Source organism: Petromyzon marinus, chromosome 78 (genome assembly GCF_048934315.1).
Source record: "Petromyzon marinus isolate PM22_M1 ecotype Great Lakes invasive population chromosome 78, UKy_Petmar_22M1.pri1.0, whole genome shotgun sequence".
Lineage (NCBI taxonomy): Eukaryota > Metazoa > Chordata > Hyperoartia > Petromyzontiformes > Petromyzontidae > Petromyzon > Petromyzon marinus.
Genome location: NC_133744.1, coordinates 3,831,918 through 3,854,700, shown reverse-complemented (window position 1 = coordinate 3,854,700; position 22,783 = coordinate 3,831,918). Strand labels below are relative to the sequence as shown.

Sequence of the window (22,783 nt, the reverse complement as noted above, 5' to 3'; positions counted from 1 at the left end):
CCTCCTGAATACCGTAGAGATCCAGGCGGTACCGGTCCAGCTCCAGACAGACGAGTGGCAGCCTCTCCTCCACACACTCATACTAGAACCAGTCCACCGGACCTCCTGAATGCCGCAGAGATCCATGCGGTACCAGTCCAGCTCCAGACAGACGAGTGGCAGCCTCTCCTCCACACACACTCATACTAGAACCAGTCCACCGGACCTCCTGAATGCCGCAGAGAAGGGGGTAGAGGGAGGAGGAGGGGGGGTAGAGGGGGGTAGAGGGATGGGGGGGGGGTAGAGAGGGGTAGAGGGGGGGGGGTAGAGGGGGGTAGAGGGATAGGAGGGGGGTAGAGGGATAGAGGGGGGGTAGAGGGATAGAGGGGGGGGGTAGAGGAGGGTAGAGGGATTGGGGGGGTAGAGGGATAGGGGGGGTAGAGGGATAGGGGGGGGTAGAGGGATAGAGGGGGGGGGTAGAGGGATAGAGGGGGGGTAGAGGGGGGTAGAGGGATAGAGGGGGGGTAGAGGGGGGTAGAGGGATAGAGGGGGGGTAGAGGGATAGAGGGGGGGTAGAGGGGAGGGGTAGAGGGGGATAGAGGTGGGGATAGAGGGATAGAGGGGTGGGTTAGAGGGGGGGTAGAGGGGGGGGGTAGAGGGGTGGGGGTAGGGGGGGTAGAGGGATAGAGGGGGGTAGAGGGGGGGTAGGGAGGGGTAGAGGGGGGTAGAGGGGTAGAGGGGGGGTAGAGGGGGGGGGTAGAGCGGGGTAGAGGGGGGGTAAAGGGATAGAGGGGAGGGGTAGGTGGGTAGAGGGGGGGGGTAAAGGGATAGAGGGGAGGGGTAGGGGGGTAGAGGGGGGGTGGAGGGGGTAGAGGGATAAAGGTGGGGATAGGGGGGGTAGAGGGATAGAGGGAAGGGGTAGAGGGATAGAGGGGTGGGGGTAGGGGGGGTAGAGGGATAGAGGTGGGGGTAGGGGGGGTAGAGGGGTGGGGGTAGGGGGGGTAGAGGGATAGAGGTGGGGGTAGAGGGATAGAGGGGTGGGGGTAGGGGGGGTAGAGGGATAGAGGGGAGGGGTAGAGGGGGTAGAGGGGTGGGGGTAGAGGAGTAGAGAGGGGGGTGGAGGAATTCGAGGAATGCGCCCGAGTCCAATGGCTGCGGCCACCCCCTCAACCGCCTCAACCACCACCACCAGCACCTCGAGGCCGCCTTTGTCTCTCCCCACCAGCACCACCTCCAGGCCGTCTTTGTCTCTCCCCACCAGCACTACCTCGAGGCCGTCTTTGTCTCTCCCCACGTCCCCTTCGCATCTCCCCGCGGCGCTATGAACGATCCCCTCAGGCGAACTTTGGCGCGCCTGAGAAAAGTTCGACGCAAAGATTCTCCTCCTCCTCCTCCTCCAGCTGCTGCTGCACGACCACCACCACCCTCAGCAGCAGCAGCAGGAGCAGCTGCCGCGCCTGGAGATCGTCACGAACGAGGAGAGGGCAGCGGAGGCGATGCGGCCGCTGGAACGCCGCCGGACGCCACTAGGCCCCGAGCTCACACTCGGGCCCCCGGGGCTTGCCTGGATCCCGCCGCCGAGCGCTGTCACTCGGCGGCGGCGGCGTCGGCGGCGGGCGATGCCTCCGCTGGAACGCCGCCGGACGCCACTAGGCCCCGAGCTCACACTCGGGCCCCCGGGGCTTGCCTGGATCCCGCCGCCGAGCGCTGTCACTCGGCGGCGGCGGCGTCGGCGGCGGGCGATGCCTCCGCTGGAACGCCGCCGGACGCCACTAGGCCCCGAGCTCACACTCGGGCCCCCGGGGCTTGCCTGGATCCCGCCGCCGAGCGCGCTCGCTCGGGGGCGGCGGCGGCGGGCGGTGCCGCCGCTGGAACGCCGCGGGACGCCACTAGGCCCCGGGCTCACACTCGGGCCCCCCGCGCTTGCCTGGATTCCGCGGGCGGTGGCGGCTCGCGGGTGGGCGCGGAATCGCCGCGAGGTGGAGATTGGAATGGCGAGGTGAGAGGGTGGTGGTGGTGGTGATTGTTGTTGTGGTGGAGGTGGTGGGTGGAGGTGGTCGTGGTGGTTGTTGTGGCGGTGGGTGGAGGTGGTGGTGGTAGTGGTAGTGGCGGTGGTGGTGGTTGTAGTAGTGGTGGAGGTGGTGGTTGTAGTAGTGGTGGAGGTGGTGGTGGTTGTAGTAGTGGAGGTGGTGGTGGTTGTAGTAGTGGTGGAGGTGGTGGTTATAGTAAAGAGTGGAGATGGTGGTTGGTGGTGGTAGTGGTGGAAGTGCTGGTGGTGGTAGTGGTGGAAGTGCTGGTGGTGGTAGTGGTGGAAGTGCTGGTGGTGGTAGTGGTGGAAGTGCTGGTGGTGTGGTAGTGGTGGTTGTAGTGGTGGAGGTGGTGGTGGTGGTGGTAGTGTGGTAGTGGTGGAATTGGTGGTAGAGGTAGTCGTGTTGGTACTGGTAGTGAATAGTGGTGGTGGTAGTGGTTGAGGTGATGGTGGTAGTGGTGGGAGTGTGGTGGTGGTGTGGTAGTGGTGGTGGTAAATGTGGTAGTAGTGGTGGTAGTGGTGGTCGTGGTGGAGGTGATGGTAGTGATGGTTGTGGTAGAGGTGGTAGTGGTGGGAGTGGTGGTCGTGGTGGAGGTGATGGTAGTGATGGTTGTGGTAGTGGTGGTGTGGTGGTGGTGGTAGTGGTGGAGGTGATGGTAGTGATGGTACGGGTAGTGGTGGTGGTAGTGGTGGTGGTAGATGAGGCGGTAGTGGTGGTGGTAGTAGTGGTGGTAGTGGTGGTGGTATTGGTGGTGGTAGTGGTGGTGGTGGTGGAGGAGGTAGTGGTGGTGGTAGTGGTGGTGTGGTGGTGGTGATGGTAGTGGTGGTGTGGTGGTGGTGATGGTAGTGGTGGTGTGGTAGTAGTGGTGGTGGTAGTTGTGGAGGTGGTAGTGGTGGTGGTAGTGGTGGTGGTGGTATTGGTGGTGGTAGTGGTGGTGGTGGTGGAGGAGGTAGTGGTGGTGGTAGTGGTGGTGTGGTGGTGGTGATGGTAGTGGTGGTGTGGTGGTGGTGATGGTAGTGGTGGTGTGGTAGTAGTGGTGGTGGTAGTTGTGGAGGTGGTAGTGGTGGTGGTAGTGGTGGTGGTGGTAGTGGTGGTGGTAGTGGTGTGGTAGTGGTGGTGGTAGCGGTGGTGGTAGTGGTGGTGGTGGTAGCGGTGGTGGTAGTGGTAGTGGTGGTAGTGGTGGTGGTAGTGGTGGTGGTAGTAGTGGTGGTAGTAGTGGTGGTGGTAGTGGTAGTGGTGGTGGTAGTGGTGGTGGTGGCGGTGGTGGTGGTGGTGGTAGTGGTGGTAGTGGTAGCGGTAGCGGTGGTGGTGGTAGTGGTAGTGGTGGTAGTGGTAGCGGTGGTGGTGGTAGTGGTGGTGGTGGTAGTGGTGGTGGTATTGGTGGTGGTAGTGGTGGTGGTGGTAGTGGTAGTGGTGGTAGTGGTGGTAGTAGTGGTGGTGGTAGTGGTGGTGGTAGTGGTGGTGGTAGTGGTGGTATTGGTGGTGGTAGTGGTGGTGGTAGCGGTGGTGGTAGTGGTGGTAGTGGTGGTCGTAGTGGTAGTGGTGGTGGTAGTGGTGGTGGTGGTATTGGTGGTGGTAGTGGTGGTGGTGATGGTAGTGGTGGTGGTAGTAGTGGTGGTGGTATTGGTGGTGGTAGTGGTGGTGGTGATGGTAGTGGTGGTGGTAGTAGTGGTGGTGGTATTGGTGGTGGTAGTGGTGGTGGTGATGGTAGTGGTGGTGGTAGTAGTGGTGGTAGTGGTGGTAGTGGTGGTGGCGACATGAGCAGCAGCGGCAGCAGCGGCGGCGGCGTCACGCCACAACGTCACCGCCCGCTGCCGTTGACGCCTCTGACTCCAGAACCCCGCGATGACAGCGGCTTTGGCGGCGGCGGCGGCGACGACGATGACCGCGGACGAGGCGGACGACGTGGACGAGGAGGACGAGACGGAGGAGGAGGAGGAGGAGGAGGCGACGTCACTTCGCGGCGGCGGCTGTGGCGGCGGCCTCCCTCCGGCCTCGCCCTGCGGGGTCTCCACGCCGCCCGTACCATCGCCGGGCGCCAGCCGCTGCCTCCACTGGCAGCTGGAGGAGGCCTTCAACTTCCTGCTCGCTTCGTCCGACATCGGCGGGTTCGCCCGCGGCGGCGGCGGCGCCGCCGGCGGCCGTGGTTGTGGCGCTAGCGGCGGTGGAGGTGGTTGTGGTAGTCGTGGGTGTAGTGGCGGTGGTTGTGGTAGTCGTGGGTGTAGTGGCGGTGGTAGTCGTGGGTGTAGTGGCGGTGGTTGTGGTAGTCGCGGTGGTAGTGGCGGTGGTTGTGGTAGTCGTGGTGGTAGTGGTAGCTGTGGGTGTAGTGGCGGTGGTTGTGGTCGTGGCGGTGGTAGTGGTGGTGGTAGTGGTAGCTGTGGTTGTAGTGGTAGCGGCAATGGTAGCTGTAGTCGTAGTGGTAGTGGCGGTGGTTGTGGTCGTGGCGGTGGTAGTCGTGGTGGTAGTGGTAGCTGTGGTGGTAGTGGTAGCTGTGGTTGTAGTGGTAGCGGCAATGGTAGCTGTAGTCGTAGTGGTAGTGGCGGTGGTTGTGGTCGTGGCGGTGGTAGTCGTGGTGGTAGTGGTAGCTGTGGTTGTAGTGGTAGTGGCGGTGGTTGTGGTAGTCGTGGTGGTAGTGGTAGCTGTGGTTGTAGTCGTAGTGGTAGTGGCGGTGGTTGTGGTCGTGGCGGTGGTAGTCGTGGTGGTAGTGGTAGCTGTAGTCGTAGTGCTAGTGGCGGTGGTAGTGGTAGTCGTGGTGGTAGTGGTAGCTGTGGTTGTAGTGGTTGCGGCAATGGTAGCTGTAGTCGTAGTGGTAGTGGCGGTGGTAGTGGCGGTGGCGGTCGTAGTGGCGGTGGTAGTGGTAGCTGTGGTTGTAGCGGTGGTCGCAATGGTAGCGGTGGTCGTGGTGGTAGCGGTTGTAGTAGTGGTGGTGGTTGTGGTGGTAGTGGTAGCGGTGGTGGTAGCAGTGGTGGTAGTTGTGGCAACAGCAGTGCAGGTAGGCACACAGAGGGCCCCAGCGCGGAGCTGGAGGCCCGGACTATTAACATTGGCCCCAGCGCGGAGCTGGAGAACCGGGTCGTCAACGTGGGCCCCAGCGCGGAGCTGGAGGCCCGAACTATTGACAAGGGCCCCAGCGCGGAGCTGGGGACGCGGGCCGTCAACGTGGGCCCCAGCGCGGAGCGAGCGGCGTCTGGCCCCAGCGCGGAGCTGGGGCCGCGGGTCGTCAACGTGGGCCCCAGCTCGGAGCGAGCGGCGTCTGGCCCCAGCGCGGAGCTGGGGCCGTGGGTCGTCAACGTGGGCCCCAGCTCGGAGCTCGCTGCTCAGCCCGGAGGTGAGTGAGCCGGGGTGAATTCCACCTCGCTCTGATTAAAGTCGCAGGTGAGAGGCGCGCACCCCCTGTTGAGATTCACCGTCAATCGTGACCCCTTCATTTAACCCCCATGTCTCTCTGTCCCCGTGTCTCTCTGTCCCCGTGTCTCTCTGTCCCCGTGTCTCTCCCCGTGTCTCTCCCCTAACCGTCCCGTGTCTCTCCCCGTGTCTCTCCCCTAACCGTCCCGTGTCTCTCCCCGTGTCTCTCCCCTAACCGTCCCGTGTCTCTCCCCGTGTCTCTCCCCTAACCGTCCCGTGTCTCTCCCCGTGTCTCTCCCCGTGTCTCTCCCCGTGTTTGTCCCAGTGTCTCTCCCCGTGTCTCTCCCCTAACCGTCCCGTGTCTCTCCCCGTGTCTCTCCCCGTGTCTCTCCCCGTGTCTCTCCCCGTGTCTCTCCCCTAACCGTCCCGTGTCTCTCCCCGTGTCTCTCCCCGTGTCTCTACCCATGTCTCTCCCCGTGTCTCTGTCCCCGTGTCTGTCCCCGTGTCTCTCCCCGTGTCTCTCCCCTAACCGTCCCGTGTCTCTCCCCGTGTCTCTCCCCGTGTCTCTCCCCGTGTCTCTCCCCTAACCGTCCCGTGTCTCTCCCCGTGTCTCTCCCCGTGTCTCTCCCCTAACCGTCCCATGTCTCTGTCCCCGTGTCTCTCCCCGTGTCTCTCCCCATGTCTCTCCCCTAACCGTCCCGTGTCTCTGTCCCCGTGTCTCTCCCCGTGTCTCTCCCCTAACCGTCCCGTGTCTCTCCCCGTGTCTCTCCCCGTGTCTCTCCCCGTGTCTCTCCCCTAACCGTCCCGTGTCTCTCCCCGTGTCTCTCCCCGTGTCTCTCCCCTAACCGTCCCATGTCTCTGTCCCCGTGTCTCTCCCCGTGTCTCTCCCCATGTCTCTCCCCTAACCGTCCCGTGTCTCTGTCCCCGTGTCTCTCCCCGTGTCTCTCCCCTAACCGTCCCGTGTCTCTCCCCGTGTCTCTCCCCGTGTCTCTCCCCGTGTCTCTCCCCTAACCGTCCCGTGTCTCTCCCCGTGTCTCTCCCCGTGTCTCTCCCCTAACCGTCCCATGTCTCTGTCCCCGTGTCTCTCCCCGTGTCTCTCCCCATGTCTCTCCCCTAACCGTCCCGTGTCTCTGTCCCCGTGTCTCTCCCCGTGTCTCTCCCCTAACCGTCCCGTGTCTCTCCCCGTGTCTCTCCCCGTGTCTCTCCCCGTGTCTCTCCCCTAACCGTCCCGTGTCTCTCCCCGTGTCTCTCCCCGTGTCTCTCCCCTAACCGTCCCATGTCTCTGTCCCCGTGTCTCTCCCCGTGTCTCTCCCCATGTCTCTCCCCTAACCGTCCCGTGTCTCTGTCCCCGTGTCTCTCCCCGTGTCTCTCCCCTAACCGTCCCGTGTCTCTCCCCGTGTCTCTCCCCCCCGTGTCTCCCCTCCCGTCTCCCCCTCCAGACCCAACGGAGCGTCACCACCTCCACCACGCCACCACCGCCACCACCACCGCCACCACCACCACCACCGCCACCACCACCACCGCCACCACCACCGCCACCACACCTCCTCCCTCACCTTCCCCGCTGGCTGGGCACCCGTCCAGCGCTTCGGCCATCTTCTCCTCGGCTACTTCACCGGGCTCTCGGCCACGACAACAACAACAACAACAACCACAACAACAACAGCCGCCACCTCCCGTACAGCGGCACGCTGCCTGCCGGACCTCTGCAACGTTGCCGGCTTCCTCCTCCGTGCCGTTGTCGGCATCCGGCAACCGCCACCACGACCACGACCGCCACCGCCACCACGACCGCCACCACCACCACCACCACCACCGCGTCATCTCACCACAGGCTCCGCGTTCGTTCACCTCGTCGCCCACATCGTCCGCTACATTGCCCCCCTCCCTGGGCCTTTCCGCCAGAACGTCGTCGCCACCGCCACCGCCGCCACCTCCTCCGTCGTCATCATCAACAACAACAACAACATCAACAACATCAACAACAACATCAACAACATCAACAACAACATCATCAACAACAACAACAGCGACAACAACGACAGCATCAGCATCGTCTGCCGTCAAATCGTCGCCGGCGTCGTCCACCTCTCTGCAGCAGAGGCGGATGATGACGATGCCATCGCCGCCACCATCACCAGCAACATCACCACCACCACCATCGTCATCACCACCACCACCACCACCATCGTCAACAACATCGTCAACGTCTGCCGTCAAATCGTCGTCCTGCTCTCTGCAACAGCGGCGGCGGATGATAATGACGACGACGACGATGATGCCATCGCCATCACCAGCGTCGCCACCATCGCCACGACTATCACCACCACCACCACCACCTCCACCACCACCTCCAGCATCGCCACCATCGCCACGACTATCACCACCACCACCACCTCCAGCATCGCCACCATCGCCACGACTATCACCACCACCACCAACACCTCCGCCACCATCGCCACGACTATCACCACCACCACCACCACCTCCAGCATCGCCACCATCGCCACGACTATCACCACCACCACCACCTCCAGCATCGCCACCATCGCCACGACTATCACCACCACCACCACCACCTCCAGCCTCCCCTCCTCCGGCGTCTCCCACGTCCCGTCTCTCCCCGGGGGAGGAGCGGGAGGAGCGGGAGGAGGAGGCGGGTGGAGACTTTGGCGAGCCGGCGACATCGCCGGGGACGGCGGCGGTGCCACCGGTAGACGAGGCGGAGATCTGGTACAACCCCATCCCGGAGACGGAGCCTCCGGGGTCCTTGGGAACGACGGTGCCCTCGGGAGAGGCGACCAACGGTGCCCCTACGCGACGACTTATTTTTTTTTCTTGCAACTTGCAGTAGCCTTCTTTGGTTCTTTCGGTGAAGTCACCACCACGTAGAATGAGAGTAAAGTAACGAATTGATAGAATAAAATTAACGCGATAATATTCTCACGACGTTTCGGCCACAACACAAGCGGCCTTCATCAGGTGAATCGAAATTTAACTTGTAGTAGTAGTAATAATAATGATGGTGGTGGTGGGGTTTTTCTCCCCTTTTTTCTGGCAACAATACTGAAACCTGTTTTTTTTTCACCAGGATTCATGTTTACCGCATTAACCACACTACCTGCAGTCAAAGTGCAAACAAAAAACACGTACTATGATAATATGTGCAGTGTTCAAGGACAACGCCAATATATTATACTGTGTGTTTGTTGTGTTTGCATTGACGGTGTGTTTCACGTAACACTGACGGTGTGTTCACACTCACGGTGTGTTCACACTCACGGTGTGTTCACACTCACAGTGTGTTCACACTGACGGTGTGTTCACACTGACGGTGTGTTCACACTCACGGTGTGTTCACACTGACGGTGTGTTCACACTGACACTGTGTTCACACTGACGGTGTGTTCACACTCACGGTGTGTTCACACTGACGGTGTGTTCACACTGACGCTGTGTTCACACTGACACTCTGTTCACACTGACGCTGTGTTCACACTCACGCTGTGTTCACACTGACGCTGTGTTCACACTGACACTGTGTTCACACTGACGCTGTGTTCACACTCACACTGTGTTCACACTGACACTGTGTTCACACTCACGCTGTGTTCACACTGACGCTGTGTTCACACTCACACTGTGTTCACACTCACGCTGTGTTCCACGTCACACTCACGCTGTGTTCCACGTCACACTCACGCTGTGTTCACACTGACACTGTGTTCACACTGACACTGTGTTCACACTGACGCTGTGTTCACACTGACACTGTGTTCACACTGACGCTGTGTTCCACGTCACACTCACGCTGTGTTCACACTGACGCTGTGTTCACACTCACGCTGTGTTGCACGTCACACTCACGCTGTGTTCCACGTCACACTCACGCTGTGCTCACACTGACGCTGTGTTCACACTGACACGGTGTTCACACTCACGCTGTGTTCACACTCACGCTGTGTTCACACTGACGCTGTGTTCACACTGACGCTGTGTTCACACTGACGCTGTGTTCACACTGACGCTGTGTTCACACTCACACTGTGTTCACACTGACGCTGTGTTCACACTCACGCTGTGTTCACACTGACGCTGTGTTCACACTGACGCTGTGTTCACACTGACGCTGTGTTCCACGTCACACTCACGCTGTGTTCACACTGACGGTGTGTTCACACTGACGCTGTGTTCACACTCACACTGTGTTCACACTGACGCTGTGTTCACACTCACGCTGTGTTCACACTGACGCTGTGTTCACACTCACGCTGTGTTCACACTGACGCTGTGTTCCACGTCACACTCACGCTGTGTTCACACTGACGCTGTGTTCACACTCACACTGTGTTCACACTGACACTGTGTTCACACTGACGCTGTGTTCACACTGACGCTGTGTTCACACTCACGCTGTGTTCACACTCACGCTGTGTTCCACGTCACACTCACGCTGTGTTCCACGTCACACTCACGCTGTGTTCACACTGACACTGTGTTCACACTGACACTGTGTTCACACTCACGGTGTGTTCCACGTCACACTCACGCTGTGTTCACACTGGCACTGTGTTCACACTCACGCTGTGTTCACACTGGCACTGTGTTCACACTCACGCTGTGTTCACACTCACGCTGTGTTCCACGTCACACTCACGCTGTGTTCACACTCACGCTGTGTTCACACTCACGCTGTGTTCACACTGGCACTGTGTTCACACTGACGCTGTGTTCACACTCACGCTGTGTTCACACTGGCACTGTGTTCACACTGACGCTGTGTTCACACTCACGCTGTGTTCCACGTTACTTCCTACGATACGCCGCCCGCACTTAACACATTTCACAGCCACCCACCCGTCACGGGCGTTCATCACCGCGGCCGTTGCGTGCAGTGCTAACACCCAGTTCCGTCTACCCACAATGCCCCCCACCCCCCTCTCTCTACCCACAATCCCCCCACCCTCTCTACCCACAACCCGCCCACTCTCTACCCACAATCCCCCACTCCTCTCTACCCACAACCCGCCACTCCACTCTACCCACAACCCCCCACTCCTCTCTACCCACAACCCCCCACTCCTCTCTACCCACAACCCCCCACTCCTCTCTACCCACAACCCCCCACTCCTCTCTACCCACAACCCCCCACTCCTCTCTACCCACAACCCCCCACTCCACTCTACCCACAACCCCCCACTCCTCTCTACCCACAACCCCCCGCTCCTCTCTACCCACAACCCCCCCCACTCTTTACCCACAACCCCCCACTCTCTACCCACAATCCCCCCCCACTCTCTACCCACAACCCCCGACTCTCTACCCACAACCCGCCCACTCCTCTCTACCCACAATCCCCGACTCTCTACCCACAATCCCCCACTCCACTCTACCCACAACCCCCCCCCACTCTCTACCCACAACCCCCCACTCCACTCTACCCACAACCCCCCACTCCACTCTCTACCCACAACCCCCCCCCTCCCACTCTCTACCCACAACCCTCCACCACCCCGTCCACAGGCCGCGCATCTCCGCCCACGAGCCCCGGCGTTTACCGCAGAGCGAATCCGACAACAACAACAACATCAACAACAACAACCGCCACCACCACCGCCACCACCACCGCCACCACCGCCACCACCGCCACCGCCACTCGAGCCAAGTCGCCGCGCGTCAGCCGCAAGATCTCCCTACGTATGCCCAGGCTCCCCGAGCTGGGCAGGAAGCTGAGCGTTCGCTCCGTCGCTTCATCGCAGACGTCTGCCGAGCCGCTGTTGACGTCCGGTGGCGGTGGTGGCGGTGGTGGCGGTGGTGGCGGTGGTGGCGGTGGTGGTGGCGGCGACAGAGACGTTGGGAATCCGAGCGGACGTTGTGTGCTGGATGCGAGCGTCGCCGTTGGCGAAGGAGGTGAGTCTGTGTGTGTGTCTGTGTGTGTCTGTGTGGTGGTGAGTCTGTGTGGTGAGTCTGTGTGTGTCTCTGTGTGGTGATGAGTCTGTGTGTGTGTGTGTCTGTGTGGTGGTGAGTCTGTGTGGTGGTGAGTCTGTGTGGTGAGTCTGTGTGTGTCTCTGTGTGGTGGTGAGTCTGTGTGTGTGTGTGTGTCTGTGTGGTGGTGAGTCTGTGTGGTGGTGAGTCTGTGTGGTGAGTCTGTGTGTGTCTCTGTGTGGTGGTGAGTCTGTGTGTGTGTGTGTCTGTGTGGTGGTGAGTCTGTGTGGTGGTGAGTCTGTGTGGTGAGTCTGTGTGTGTCTCTGTGTGGTGGTGAGTCTGTGTGTCTCTGTGTGTGTCTGTGTGGTTGTGCGTCTGGTTGTGTGTCTCTGTGTGTGTGTCCGGCAAAACAACCCCCCACCTCCTCGCGGTGCCGGACGGGCAACTCTGTCGTGGACAGTGCTGTGGGGGGAGGTCCAATTTTGATTGGCTCCTCCCCTCATGGCATATGTGTCCACCACAGGGGCTAAATAGGGGCTCTGGACGGGTGTGAGGGGCTGGTAACCCCTCCACCTTCAATTAATTACCACTAAACCACGAGTTAAACTGAAATATGTAACTAATAAGCTTGTGCCGGAGGCCCCGGGGGGCCAGGCGTTTATGACGTCTCCTGGCCAAACCCCAATTGGCGGAGCCAGGAGATTGAATATCTACCCTCGGGGCTCCTTCAGAAACAACGAAAATCCACTACGGGTGGCCACGTGGAATGTTCGAACGCTCACTGCGGAGGAGAGGCTGCCACTCCTCTGTCGGGAGCTGGACCAGTACCGCCTGGATCTGTGTGGCATTCAGGAGATCCGGTGGACCGGCTCTGGCTCCTGCCACCATGAGGGGTGGACAGTCCTCTACTCGGGGCAGCAGACTGCCAAACAACAGGGTGTGGCTCTTCTTTTGAACAAAAGAATGAAGGGGGCGTGGGAGCGTGGCGGTGAGGTGTGGGAAGCTGTAAGCCCCAGGCTACTTTGAGCTCGCCTTCCCATCAACCGGAGGCGAGGAATGGTGGTCGTGGTTACTTATGCCCCCACCGAAGATGAACATCCGTGGAGGGATGCAGGCAAAGCCGATGAGTCAGATGCCTTCTATGACCTCCTGTCACAGGAGCTGGCTAAAGTGGCCCCTCGGGATAGAGTCATCATGTTGGGTGACTTCAATGCCCGAGTTGGTCATGATACTGGCACCTGGTCTGGAGTGATTGGAGGGCATGGGCCTGATCAGCTCAATAACAATGGTAGGAGGCTGCTAGATTTTTGTGCAGCCCATGGGCTTGTAATTACCAACACGCTCTTCCGGCATCGGCGCATCCACACAACATCATGGATGCATGCCGGGTCCAAGCAAGAACAGCTGCTGGACTACATAGTGACGGACCAGCGGATGCGAGCCCATGTCCTTGACACCAGGACCTACCGTGGAGCTGATCTGCCCTCTGACCATCGACTAGTCATCTGTAAGATGCGCCTGCCATTCTTCCACTCCGGTGGTGGGTGTACACCCAGGACCCCATTCCAACCTAAAGTGGCCTGGTCTCAGTTATCTGATGAAAGTTGCAAGCGAGAATTTCATCATCGCTTGCGGCTGGGATTGGCATCGTCCCCGACTCCTGATGTCGAGGGTAAATGGGCGAGGTTTTGGACTGTGACTCATGCAGCTGCCAATGGCTGCTTTGGGTACGCGATCCAGACCTCCCCAGAGACCCTGGCTGACAGAGGAGGTGTTCAGGATGGTTGAGAAAAAGCGACAGGCCCACTGTCATCGGCTACAGAATCCCACGTCAGAGAATGAGGAGGCTTACCGCAGCCTTCGCTCGGAGGTTCGGAGAGCCGTGAGGCGCTGCAAGGATGGGTGGTGGTCGCGGGTTGCTGAGAAGATGGAGTCTGCCTCAGTGGCCCGTGATCACAAATCTCTATTTAACTCCATCAAAAAAGTAATCTGCAGCGCCACACCTATTACCATCATTAGGGGAAAAAACGGTGACCCAATCTCTGACCCCCAGGAACAGGTTTGCAGATTTGCTGAGCATTTCTGTGAGGTCCTGGGGGAGGGAAAATCCCTCAGCCAGGAAAACATCCTGGCACAAAGTGAGGTTGACCCTGCTGAGGCTGCGGTGCCTCAAATATTGGAAGAAGTCACCCCCTGTGAGTGTGAGTGGCTGGCTGAGGTGCCATCTGTTGAGGAAGTACTGAAGGCGATCCGGAGTCTGAGACCAGGAAAGGCAGCGGGCAGAGATGATCTCCCAAGCGAAATGCTGAGGGAGGGCAGTGTTTGTGCACAGACTGCCCTATATGACATCATAACAACAGTCTGGACCACTGAACGGGTTCCGCAGGATTGGAAGGATGCCCTGGTGGTCCCCCTTTTTAAGAAGGGGGACCGCACAGACTGTAACAACTACAGGGGCATCTCACTCCTCAGTGTGCCGGGAAAGGTCCTGGCAAGGATTATTCAACATCGCCTTGCCAGGCACACTGAGGAGAGGCTTGCGGAGCCCCAATGCGGTTTCAGGAAAGGGCGGTCCTGCACAGATGCCATATATTCTGTCCGTCTGCTACAGCAGAGGTGTAGGGAATTCCAACAAGACCTACATCTCTGCTTTATTGACCTGGTCAAGGCCTATGATACCATCAGTAGGCCTGGGCTCTGGGTCGTTCTTCGTGCTTTTGGAGTCCCTGACCGTCTGCTCACAATCATTCAGGACCTTCATGATGGTGAGCGGGCCCGGGTAAAACTACGTGGCCGGGAGTCAGAGCCATTCCCTGTACACCTTGGGGTGCGACAGGGATGTCCTCTGGCTCCCACATTATTTAACATCTATTTTGACCACGTAGTTCGTGAAGCCTTCAATAGCTGTACCGGGGGAATCTCCATATGGTACAGATATAATGGGAGGCTGATCGATGCCTGGGTGCGGTCAAGGGATGGTTCCCTATTGCTCAACCACGTTATGTATGCTGATGATTTGGTAATAGCTGCTCAGTCAGAGGAGGAGTTGGAGACTCTGCTGCTGAGACTGGAGCGTGCCACTAAGAGGTGGGGCCTTAGCATCAGCCCCACCAAAACTAAGCACCTGCCTGGGTATTTTGTACCATCGGACACTCCACCCCCACAACCCCCAATCGGTGATGGGGCAGTTGTGGAGAGAGTGGAGAGTTTCCCATACCTGGGCAGTGTGCTTATGACTGGCTCCAGTTTAACAGCAGAGGTCTCACTCCGAATCAGTCGAGCGGCAATATCTTTTCATCGGTTGCGTAACGCTGTGTTGAAGCTACCTGGTCTGTCGCTCCGCACTAAGCTTCAGGTCTTCTCGGCCACGGTCATTCCCTCCCTTCTCTACGCTTGCGAAACGTGGACCCCCCTAATGGAACATCTTCGCCGGTTAGAAACATTTAGGCTGGCCTGCCTACGATCCATCCTGGGTTTAACCAGACTAGATTGTGTGAGGAGCTCACAAATCCTTGAAAGATCTGGGCAAGGTCCCATCGGTGAGCTCCTCAGGCGGGCAAGGCTGCGATGGCTGGGTCATGTAGCCCGCATGCCCAGCCACCGCATGCCAAAACAGCTTTTCTTCGGCCGGATTGAGGGGGCTAAGCGGGCGCGGCACGGGCTAGAGAAGAGATGGAGTGATGTGGTACGGGAGGACGTGGAGCTGAGTGGACTTGCCGATGACTGGTACCAGCGGTGCCAAGATCGGCCTCTGTGGAGGAGGCTCGTGAAGGATGCTACTGGGCAGTTGGAGGTAGTCGCCCTCCAACAACAACGAAGGGCGGAGGAGCGATGCTCAGAACAACGAGAGGAGCGCCGGGTGGCTAAATCACAGCAGGTTGGCACAGTAGGGGGCACAGATGGTGCATCAGCCAGTCATCTCAGTCAGTCGACCCGTGGCACCTGGGTCTGCCCCGTGACCTCCTGCCAGCGGGCGTTCGACACTTCACGTGGCCTCAGGGTGCACATAGCCTGGCACAAGCGTCGTGGTGACGTCACCACCACTTAGTGGCGAATGGCGGTTGTTGTTGTTGTGTCTCTGTGTGTGTCTCTGTGTGGTGGTGGTGAGTCTGTGGGTGTCTGTGTGTGTCTCTGTGTGGTGGTGAGTCTGTGGGTGTCTGTGTGTGTCTCTGTGTGGTGGTGAGTCTGTGGGTGTCTGTGTGTGTCTCTGTGTGGTGGTGGTGAGTCTGTGGGTGTCTGTGTGTGTCTCTGTGTGGTGGTGAGTCTGTGGGTCTCCGTGTGTGTCTCTGTGTGGTGAGTCTGTGGGTGTCTGTGTGGTGAGTCTGTGGGTCTTTGTGTGGTGAGTCTGTGGGTCTCTGTGTGGTGAGTCTGTGTGTGTCTCTGTGTGGTGAGTCTGTGTGTGTCTGTGTGTTTCTGTGTGGTGGTGAGTCTGTGTGTGTCTGTGTGTGTCTGTGTGTGTCTCTTGTGGTGGTGAGTCTGTGGGTGTGGTGGTGGTGAGTCTGTGTGTGTCTGTGTGTGTCTCTGTGTGGTGGTGAGTCTGTGGGTGTCTTTGTGTGCCTCTGTGTGGTGGTGAGTCTGTGGGTGTCTGTGTGTGTCTCTGTGTGGTGGTTAGTCTGGGTGTCTGTGTGGTCAGTCTATGGGTCTCTGTGTGGTGAGTCTGTGGGTCTCTGTGTGGTGAGTCTGTGGGTGTCTGTGTGGTGAGTCTATGGGTCTTTGTGTGGTGAGTCTGTGGGTCTCTGTGTGGTGAGTTTGTGTGTGTGTCTCTGTGTGGTGAGGCTGTGGGTGTGGTGGTGGTGAGTCTATGGGTCTCTGTGTGGTGAGTTTGTGGGTGTCTGTGTGGTGAGTCTGTGTGGTGAGTGTGTGGTGAGTCTATGGGTCTCTGTGTGTGTCTCTGTGTAGTGGTGAGTCTGTGAGTGTGGTGGTGGTGAGTCTGTGGGTGTCTGTGTAGTGAGTCTGTGGGTGTCTGTGGTGAGTCTGTGGGTGTCTGTGTAGTGAGTCTGTGGGTCTCTGTGTGGTGAGTCTGTGGGTCTCTGTGTGGTGAGTCTGGGTGTCTGTGTAGTGAGTCTGTGGGTCTCTGTGTGGTGAGTCTGTGGGTTTCTGTGTGGTGAGCCTATGGGTCTCTGTGTGGTGAGTCTGTGGGTCTCTGTGTGGTGAGTCTGTGGGTGTCTGTGTGTTGAGTCTGTGCGTCTCTGTGTGGTACTACTGATGATGATACTACTACTACTGATGATGATACTACTACTATTGCTGATGATGATGATACTACTGATGATGATGATACTACTACTGATGATGATGATACTACTACTGATGATGATGATACTACTACTGATGATGATGATTCTACTACTGATGATGATGATACTACTGATGATGATGATACTACTACTGATGATACTACTACTGATGATGATGATACTACTGATGATGATGATGATGATAATACTACTAATGATGATGATGATACTACTACTGATGATGCTACTACTGATGATGATAATACTACTACTGATGATGCTACTACTGATGATGATGATACTACTACTGATGATACTACTACTGATGATACTACTACTGATGATGATGATGATACTACTACTGATGATACTACTACTACTGATGATGATGATAATGACACTTCTACTGCTCCTGCTGCCGGTTGATTTCTATTCCCTCCAGAGGTGGCAGCTGCTCCGCCGTCTCCGGCGATGGCCAACTCGTCCTCGCCGTCGTCATCATCCGCCCCGACATCATCATCGTCGTCATCAGCAGCAGCATCATCATCGTCAGCAGCAGCAGCATCGTCAGCAGCAGCATCAGCAGCATCACCAAGTCCCAACAATAACAACAACGCAGCTCTCGCTGCAAGTGGGGCCATCGCCGGCAGGGCCACTCAGAATCTCTCTACTAGCCACAACAACCCCCCACTCTCTACTAGCCACAACAACCCCCCACTCTCTACTAGCCACAACAACCCCCCACTCTCTACTACCCACAACCCCCCCACTGTCTACCCACAGCCCCCCCGCTCTGTACCCACAACCCCACCTGGCGGAGGCGGCGGTGGAGTTGACGGTGGTGGAGGGGGAGTTGGAAGAGGTGGAGGCGGTGATGGAGGAGGAGGTGGAGATGGTGGAGTCGTTGGTGGAGGAGGTGGAGATGGAGGAGTAGGTGGTGGTGGTGGAGGTGGTGGTGGTGGAGATGGTGGAGATGGTGGAGTAGGTGGTGGTGGTGGTGGTGGAGGAGGTGTTAGTAGACGAGGTGGAAGAGTTGTAGGTGGAGGTGTAAGAGATGGAGGAGGTGGAGATGGTGGAGTAGGTGGCGGTGATGGAGGAGGTGGAGATGGAGTAGCTGGTGGTGGTGGAGGTGGTGGAGGTGGTGTTAGCAGACGAGGTGGAGGTGGTAGAGTTGTAGGTGGAGGTGTAAGAGGTGGAGGCGGTGATGGAGGAGGTGGAGATGGTGGAGTAGGTGGTGGAGGTGGTGGTGGAGATGGAGGAGTAGGTGGTGGTGGTGGTGGTGCAGGAGGAGGTGGAGATGGTGGAGTAGGTGGTGGTGGTGGTGGTGGTGTTAGTCGACGAGGTGTAAGAGTTGTAGGTGTAAGAGGTGGAGATGGTGGTGGTGGTGGTGGAGGTGGTGGTGGAGATGGAGGAGTAGGTGGTGGTGGTGGTGGTGCAGGAGGAGGTGGAGATGGTGGAGTAGGTGGTGGAGGTGGTGGTGGTGGTGGAGGTGTTAGTCGACGAGGTGTAAGAGTTGTAGGTGTAAGAGGTGGAGATGGTGGTGGTGGTGGTGGTGGAGATGGAGGAGTAGGTGGTGGTGGTGGTGGTGCAGGAGGAGGTGGAGATGGTGGAGTAGGTGGTGGTGGTGGTGGTGTTAGTCGACGAGGTGTAAGAGTTGTAGGTGTAAGAGGTGGAGATGGTGGTGGTGGTGGTGGAGATGGAGGAGTAGGTGGTGGTGGTGGTGGTGCAGGAGGAGGTGGAGATGGTGGAGTAGGTGGTGGTGGTGGTGGTGGTGTTAGTCGACGAGGTGTAAGAGTTGTAGGTGGAGGTGTAAGAGGTGCCGGTGGCGGCGGAGGCGGTGCAGCAGCTGTTCACCGGGCGACGCCGATAGGCGCCGAGGTCAACTTCGAGGCGTTCCGTCCGTACCACGTGACAGAAGACGCTCCGGGCGCTGCCGGCGGTGCCGGCGGTGGTGCCGGTGGTGCCGGCGGTGGTGCCGGTGGTGCCGGCGGTGGTGCCGGCGGCGGTGTGGCTGCGGCCGTGTCTGGCCTGGTGATTGTTCACCTGTACGGCGCCGACAGCTTGCGACTGCCACGCAGGGAGCAGCGGGACTTGTGTTGTGCCATCCAGGTGAGAGACCGCTCGCTGGTTACCACTCGCGAGTACCATCACTAGTACCATCACTAGTACCATCACTACCATCACTAGTACCATCACTAGTACCATCACTAGTATCATCACTACCACTACCATCGCTAGTACCATCACTACCACTACCATCACTAGTATCATCACTAGTACCATCACTAGTACCATCACTAGTACCATCACTACCACTACCATCACTAGTACCATCACTACCACTACCATCACTAGTACCATCACTACCACTACCATCACTAGTACCATCACTACCACTACCATCACTACCATCACTAGTACCATCACTAGTACCATCACTAGTACCATCACTACCACTACCATCACTAGTACCATCACTACCACTACCATCACTAGTACCATCACTAGTACCATCACTACCGTCACTAGCACCATCACTACCACTACCATCACTAGTACCATCACTAGTACCAACACTAGTACCATCACTAGTACCATCGCTAGTACCATCACTAGTACCATCACTACCACTACCATCACTAGTACCATCACTAGTACCATCACTACCACTACCATCACTAGTACCATCGCTAGTACCATCACTAGTACCATCACTACCACTACCATCACTAGTACCATCACTAGTACCATCACTACCGTCAATAGCACCATCACTACCACTACCATCACTAGTACCATCACTACCACTACCATCACTAGTACCATCACTAGTACCATCACTACCACTACCATCACTAGTACCATCACTAGTACCATCACTACCGTCAATAGCACCATCACTACCACTACCATCACTAGTACCATCACTACCACTACCATCACTAGTACCATCACTAGTACCATCACTAGTACCATCACTACCATCACTAGCACCATCACTACCATCACTACCACTACCATCACTACCACTACCATCACTACCACTACCATCATTACCATCACTAGTACCATCACTAGTACCATCACCACCATCACTAGTACCATCACTAGTACCATCACTACCATCACTAGCACCATCACTACCACTACCATCACTACCACTACCATCACTACCACTACCATCACTACCACTTCCATCACTAGTACCATCACTAGTACCATCACTACCACTACCATCACTAGTACCATCACTAGTACCATCTCTAGTACCATCACTAGTACCATCACTACCATCACTAGTACCATCACTAGTACCATCACTACCATCACTAGTACCATCACTACCATCACTAGTACCATCACTAGTACCATCACTACCATCACTACCACTACCATCACTAGTACCATCACTAGTACCATCATTACCATCACTACCACTACCGCTGCCGTCACTAATATCACTACCACTACCATCACTACCATCCCTACCATCACTAGCACCATCACTACCATCACTAGCACCATCACTAGTACCATCACTACCATCACTAGTACCATCACTACCATCACTACCATCCAGGTGAGTAACCGCTCGCTGGTAACCACTCGCGAGTATCACGCATTACTACCATCACTAGTACCACCGCTAGCACCATCACTACCATCACTTGTACCATCACTGCCATCACTAGTACCATCGCTAGCACCATCACTACCATCACTAGTACCATCACTACCATCACTAGCACCATCACTACCATCACTAGTACCATCACTAGTACCATGACTAGCACCATCACTACCATCACTAGTACCCTCAGTACCATCACTACCATCACTACCATCACTATACCCACGTTCCCCGCCCCTTCCCGCCAGGTGGACGGCTCAACCCGTGCCCGCACGGCCCGCCTCGAGACCCACGCCACCCTCATGGACATGGATCACTCCTTCACCACCATCACTACCACCACTACCACTACCACCACCATCACTACCATCACTACCACCACCATCACTGCCATCACTGCACCAACCCCCGCCTCTTCCCCGCGCCCCTTCCCGCCAGGTGGACGGCTCAACCCGTGCCCGCACGGCCCGCCTCGAGACCCACGCCACCCTCATGGACATGGACCACTCCTTCACCACCATCACTACCACCACTACCACCACCATCACCACCATCACCACCATCACTACCATCACTACACCAACCCCCGCCTCTTCCCCGCGCCCCTTCCCGCCAGGTGGACGGCTCAACCCGTGCCCGCACGGCCCGCCTCGAGACCCACGCCACCCTCATGGACATGGACCACTCCTTCACGCTGCAGCTGGAGTCATCGGCGAGACTCCGCCTGCTCCTTCTCTCCTGGGAGACTCCCAGGAGGCTCTGTTGCCACGGCGACGTCGCCCTGGGTCACCTCTTCTCCCCCGCGGCCGCGGCGACGGGCGGCCCGCCGTTGCCGGCGGCGACGGTCGCCACGCAGCAGCAGGTTCAACATCATCATCATCAGCAGCAGCAGGTTCACCATCAGCGTTGCCACCAGCTGGCTGTGCGCTGTGAGCCCCAAGGGGTGATCTACGTGAAGCTGACACTGACGGGGGCAGAGGGGGGGGAGGCGGCGGCGGCGTCGGCGAGAGGTGAGGGAGGATAGCGGCGGTCGTCACAACAACCAGCACCAGCACCAGCACCATTATCATAACCAGCACCATAACAACCAGCACCAGCACCATCATCATTATCATAACCAGCATCATAACAACCAGCACCAGCACCATTATCATCATCGTAACCAGCATCATAACAACCAGCACCAGCACCATTATCATAACCAGCATCATAACAACCAGCACCAGCATCATCATCATCATCATTATCGTAACCAGCATCATAACAACCAGCACCAGCACCATTATCATCATCGTAACCAGCATCATAACAACCAGCACCAGCACCATTATCATTATCATAACCACCATCATAACAACCAGCACCATCATCATTATCATAACCAGCATCATAACAACCAGCACCAGCACCAGCACCATTATCATAACCAGCACCATAACAACCAGCACCAGCACCATCATCATTATCATAACCAGCATCATAACAACCAGCACCATCATTATCATAACCAGCATCACAACAACCAGCACCAGCACCATCATCATTATCATAACCAGCACCAGCACCATCATCATTATCATAACCAGCACCAGCACCATCATCATTATCATAACCAGCACCATAACAACCAGCACCAGCACCAGCACCATTATCATAACCAGCACCAGCACCATCATCATTATCATAACCAGCACCATAACAACCAGCACCAGCACCAGCACCATTATCATTATCATAACCAGCATCATAACAACCAGCACCAGCACCATCATCATTATCATAACCAGCATCTTAACAACCAGCACCAGCACCACCATCATTATCATAACCAGCATCATAACAACCAGCACCATCATCATTATCATAACCAGCATCTTAACAACCAGCACCAGCACCATCATCATCATCGTAACCAGCATCATAACAACCAGCACCAGCACCAGCACCATCATCATTATCATAACCACCATCATAACAACCAGCACCAGCATCATCATCATCATTATCATAACCAGCACCATAACAACCAGCACCAGCATCATTATCATAACCACCATCATAACAACCAGCACCAGCACCAGCACCATTATCATAACCAGCACCATAACAACCAGCACCAGCACCATTATCATCATCGTAACCAGCATCATAACAACCAGTACCAGCACCAGCACCATCATCATTATCATTATCATAACCAGCATCATAACAACCAGCACCAGCATCATTATCATAACCAGCACCATAACAACCAGCACCAGCACCAGCACCATTATCATTATCATAACCAGCACCATAACAACCAGCACCAGCACCATCATCATTATCATAACCAGCATCATGACAACCAGCACCAGCACCATCATCATTATCATAACCAGCATCATAACAACCAGCACCAGCATCATCATCATTATCATAACCAGCATCATAACATCCAGCACCATCATTATCATAACCAGCATCATAACAACCAGCACCATCATTATCATAACCAGCATCTTAACAACCAGCACCAGTACCAGCACCATCATCATTATCATAACCAGCATCATAACAACCAGCACCATCATCATTATCATAACCAGCATCATAACAACCAGCACCATCATTATCATAACCAGCATCATAACAAC

At 57.0% G+C, this 22,783-nt stretch overlaps 1 protein-coding gene across 1 annotated transcript in view; it reads left to right on the top strand.

The window, feature by feature from the left end:
• The first annotated feature begins 1,079 nt into the window (after positions 1-1,079).
• LOC116958462 (uncharacterized) overlaps positions 1,080-22,783 on the top strand; it is a 46,189-nt gene continuing 24,485 nt past the window's right edge. The window contains 7 exon segments of the mRNA XM_076056850.1: positions 1,080-1,978; positions 3,846-5,337; positions 6,794-8,161; positions 10,878-11,264; positions 16,959-18,625; positions 20,396-20,827; positions 20,830-21,157. Coding sequence (XP_075912965.1) covers positions 1,301-1,978; positions 3,846-5,337; positions 6,794-8,161; positions 10,878-11,264; positions 16,959-18,625; positions 20,396-20,827; positions 20,830-21,157 — 6,352 coding nt within the window. The 5' untranslated portion in view covers positions 1,080-1,300.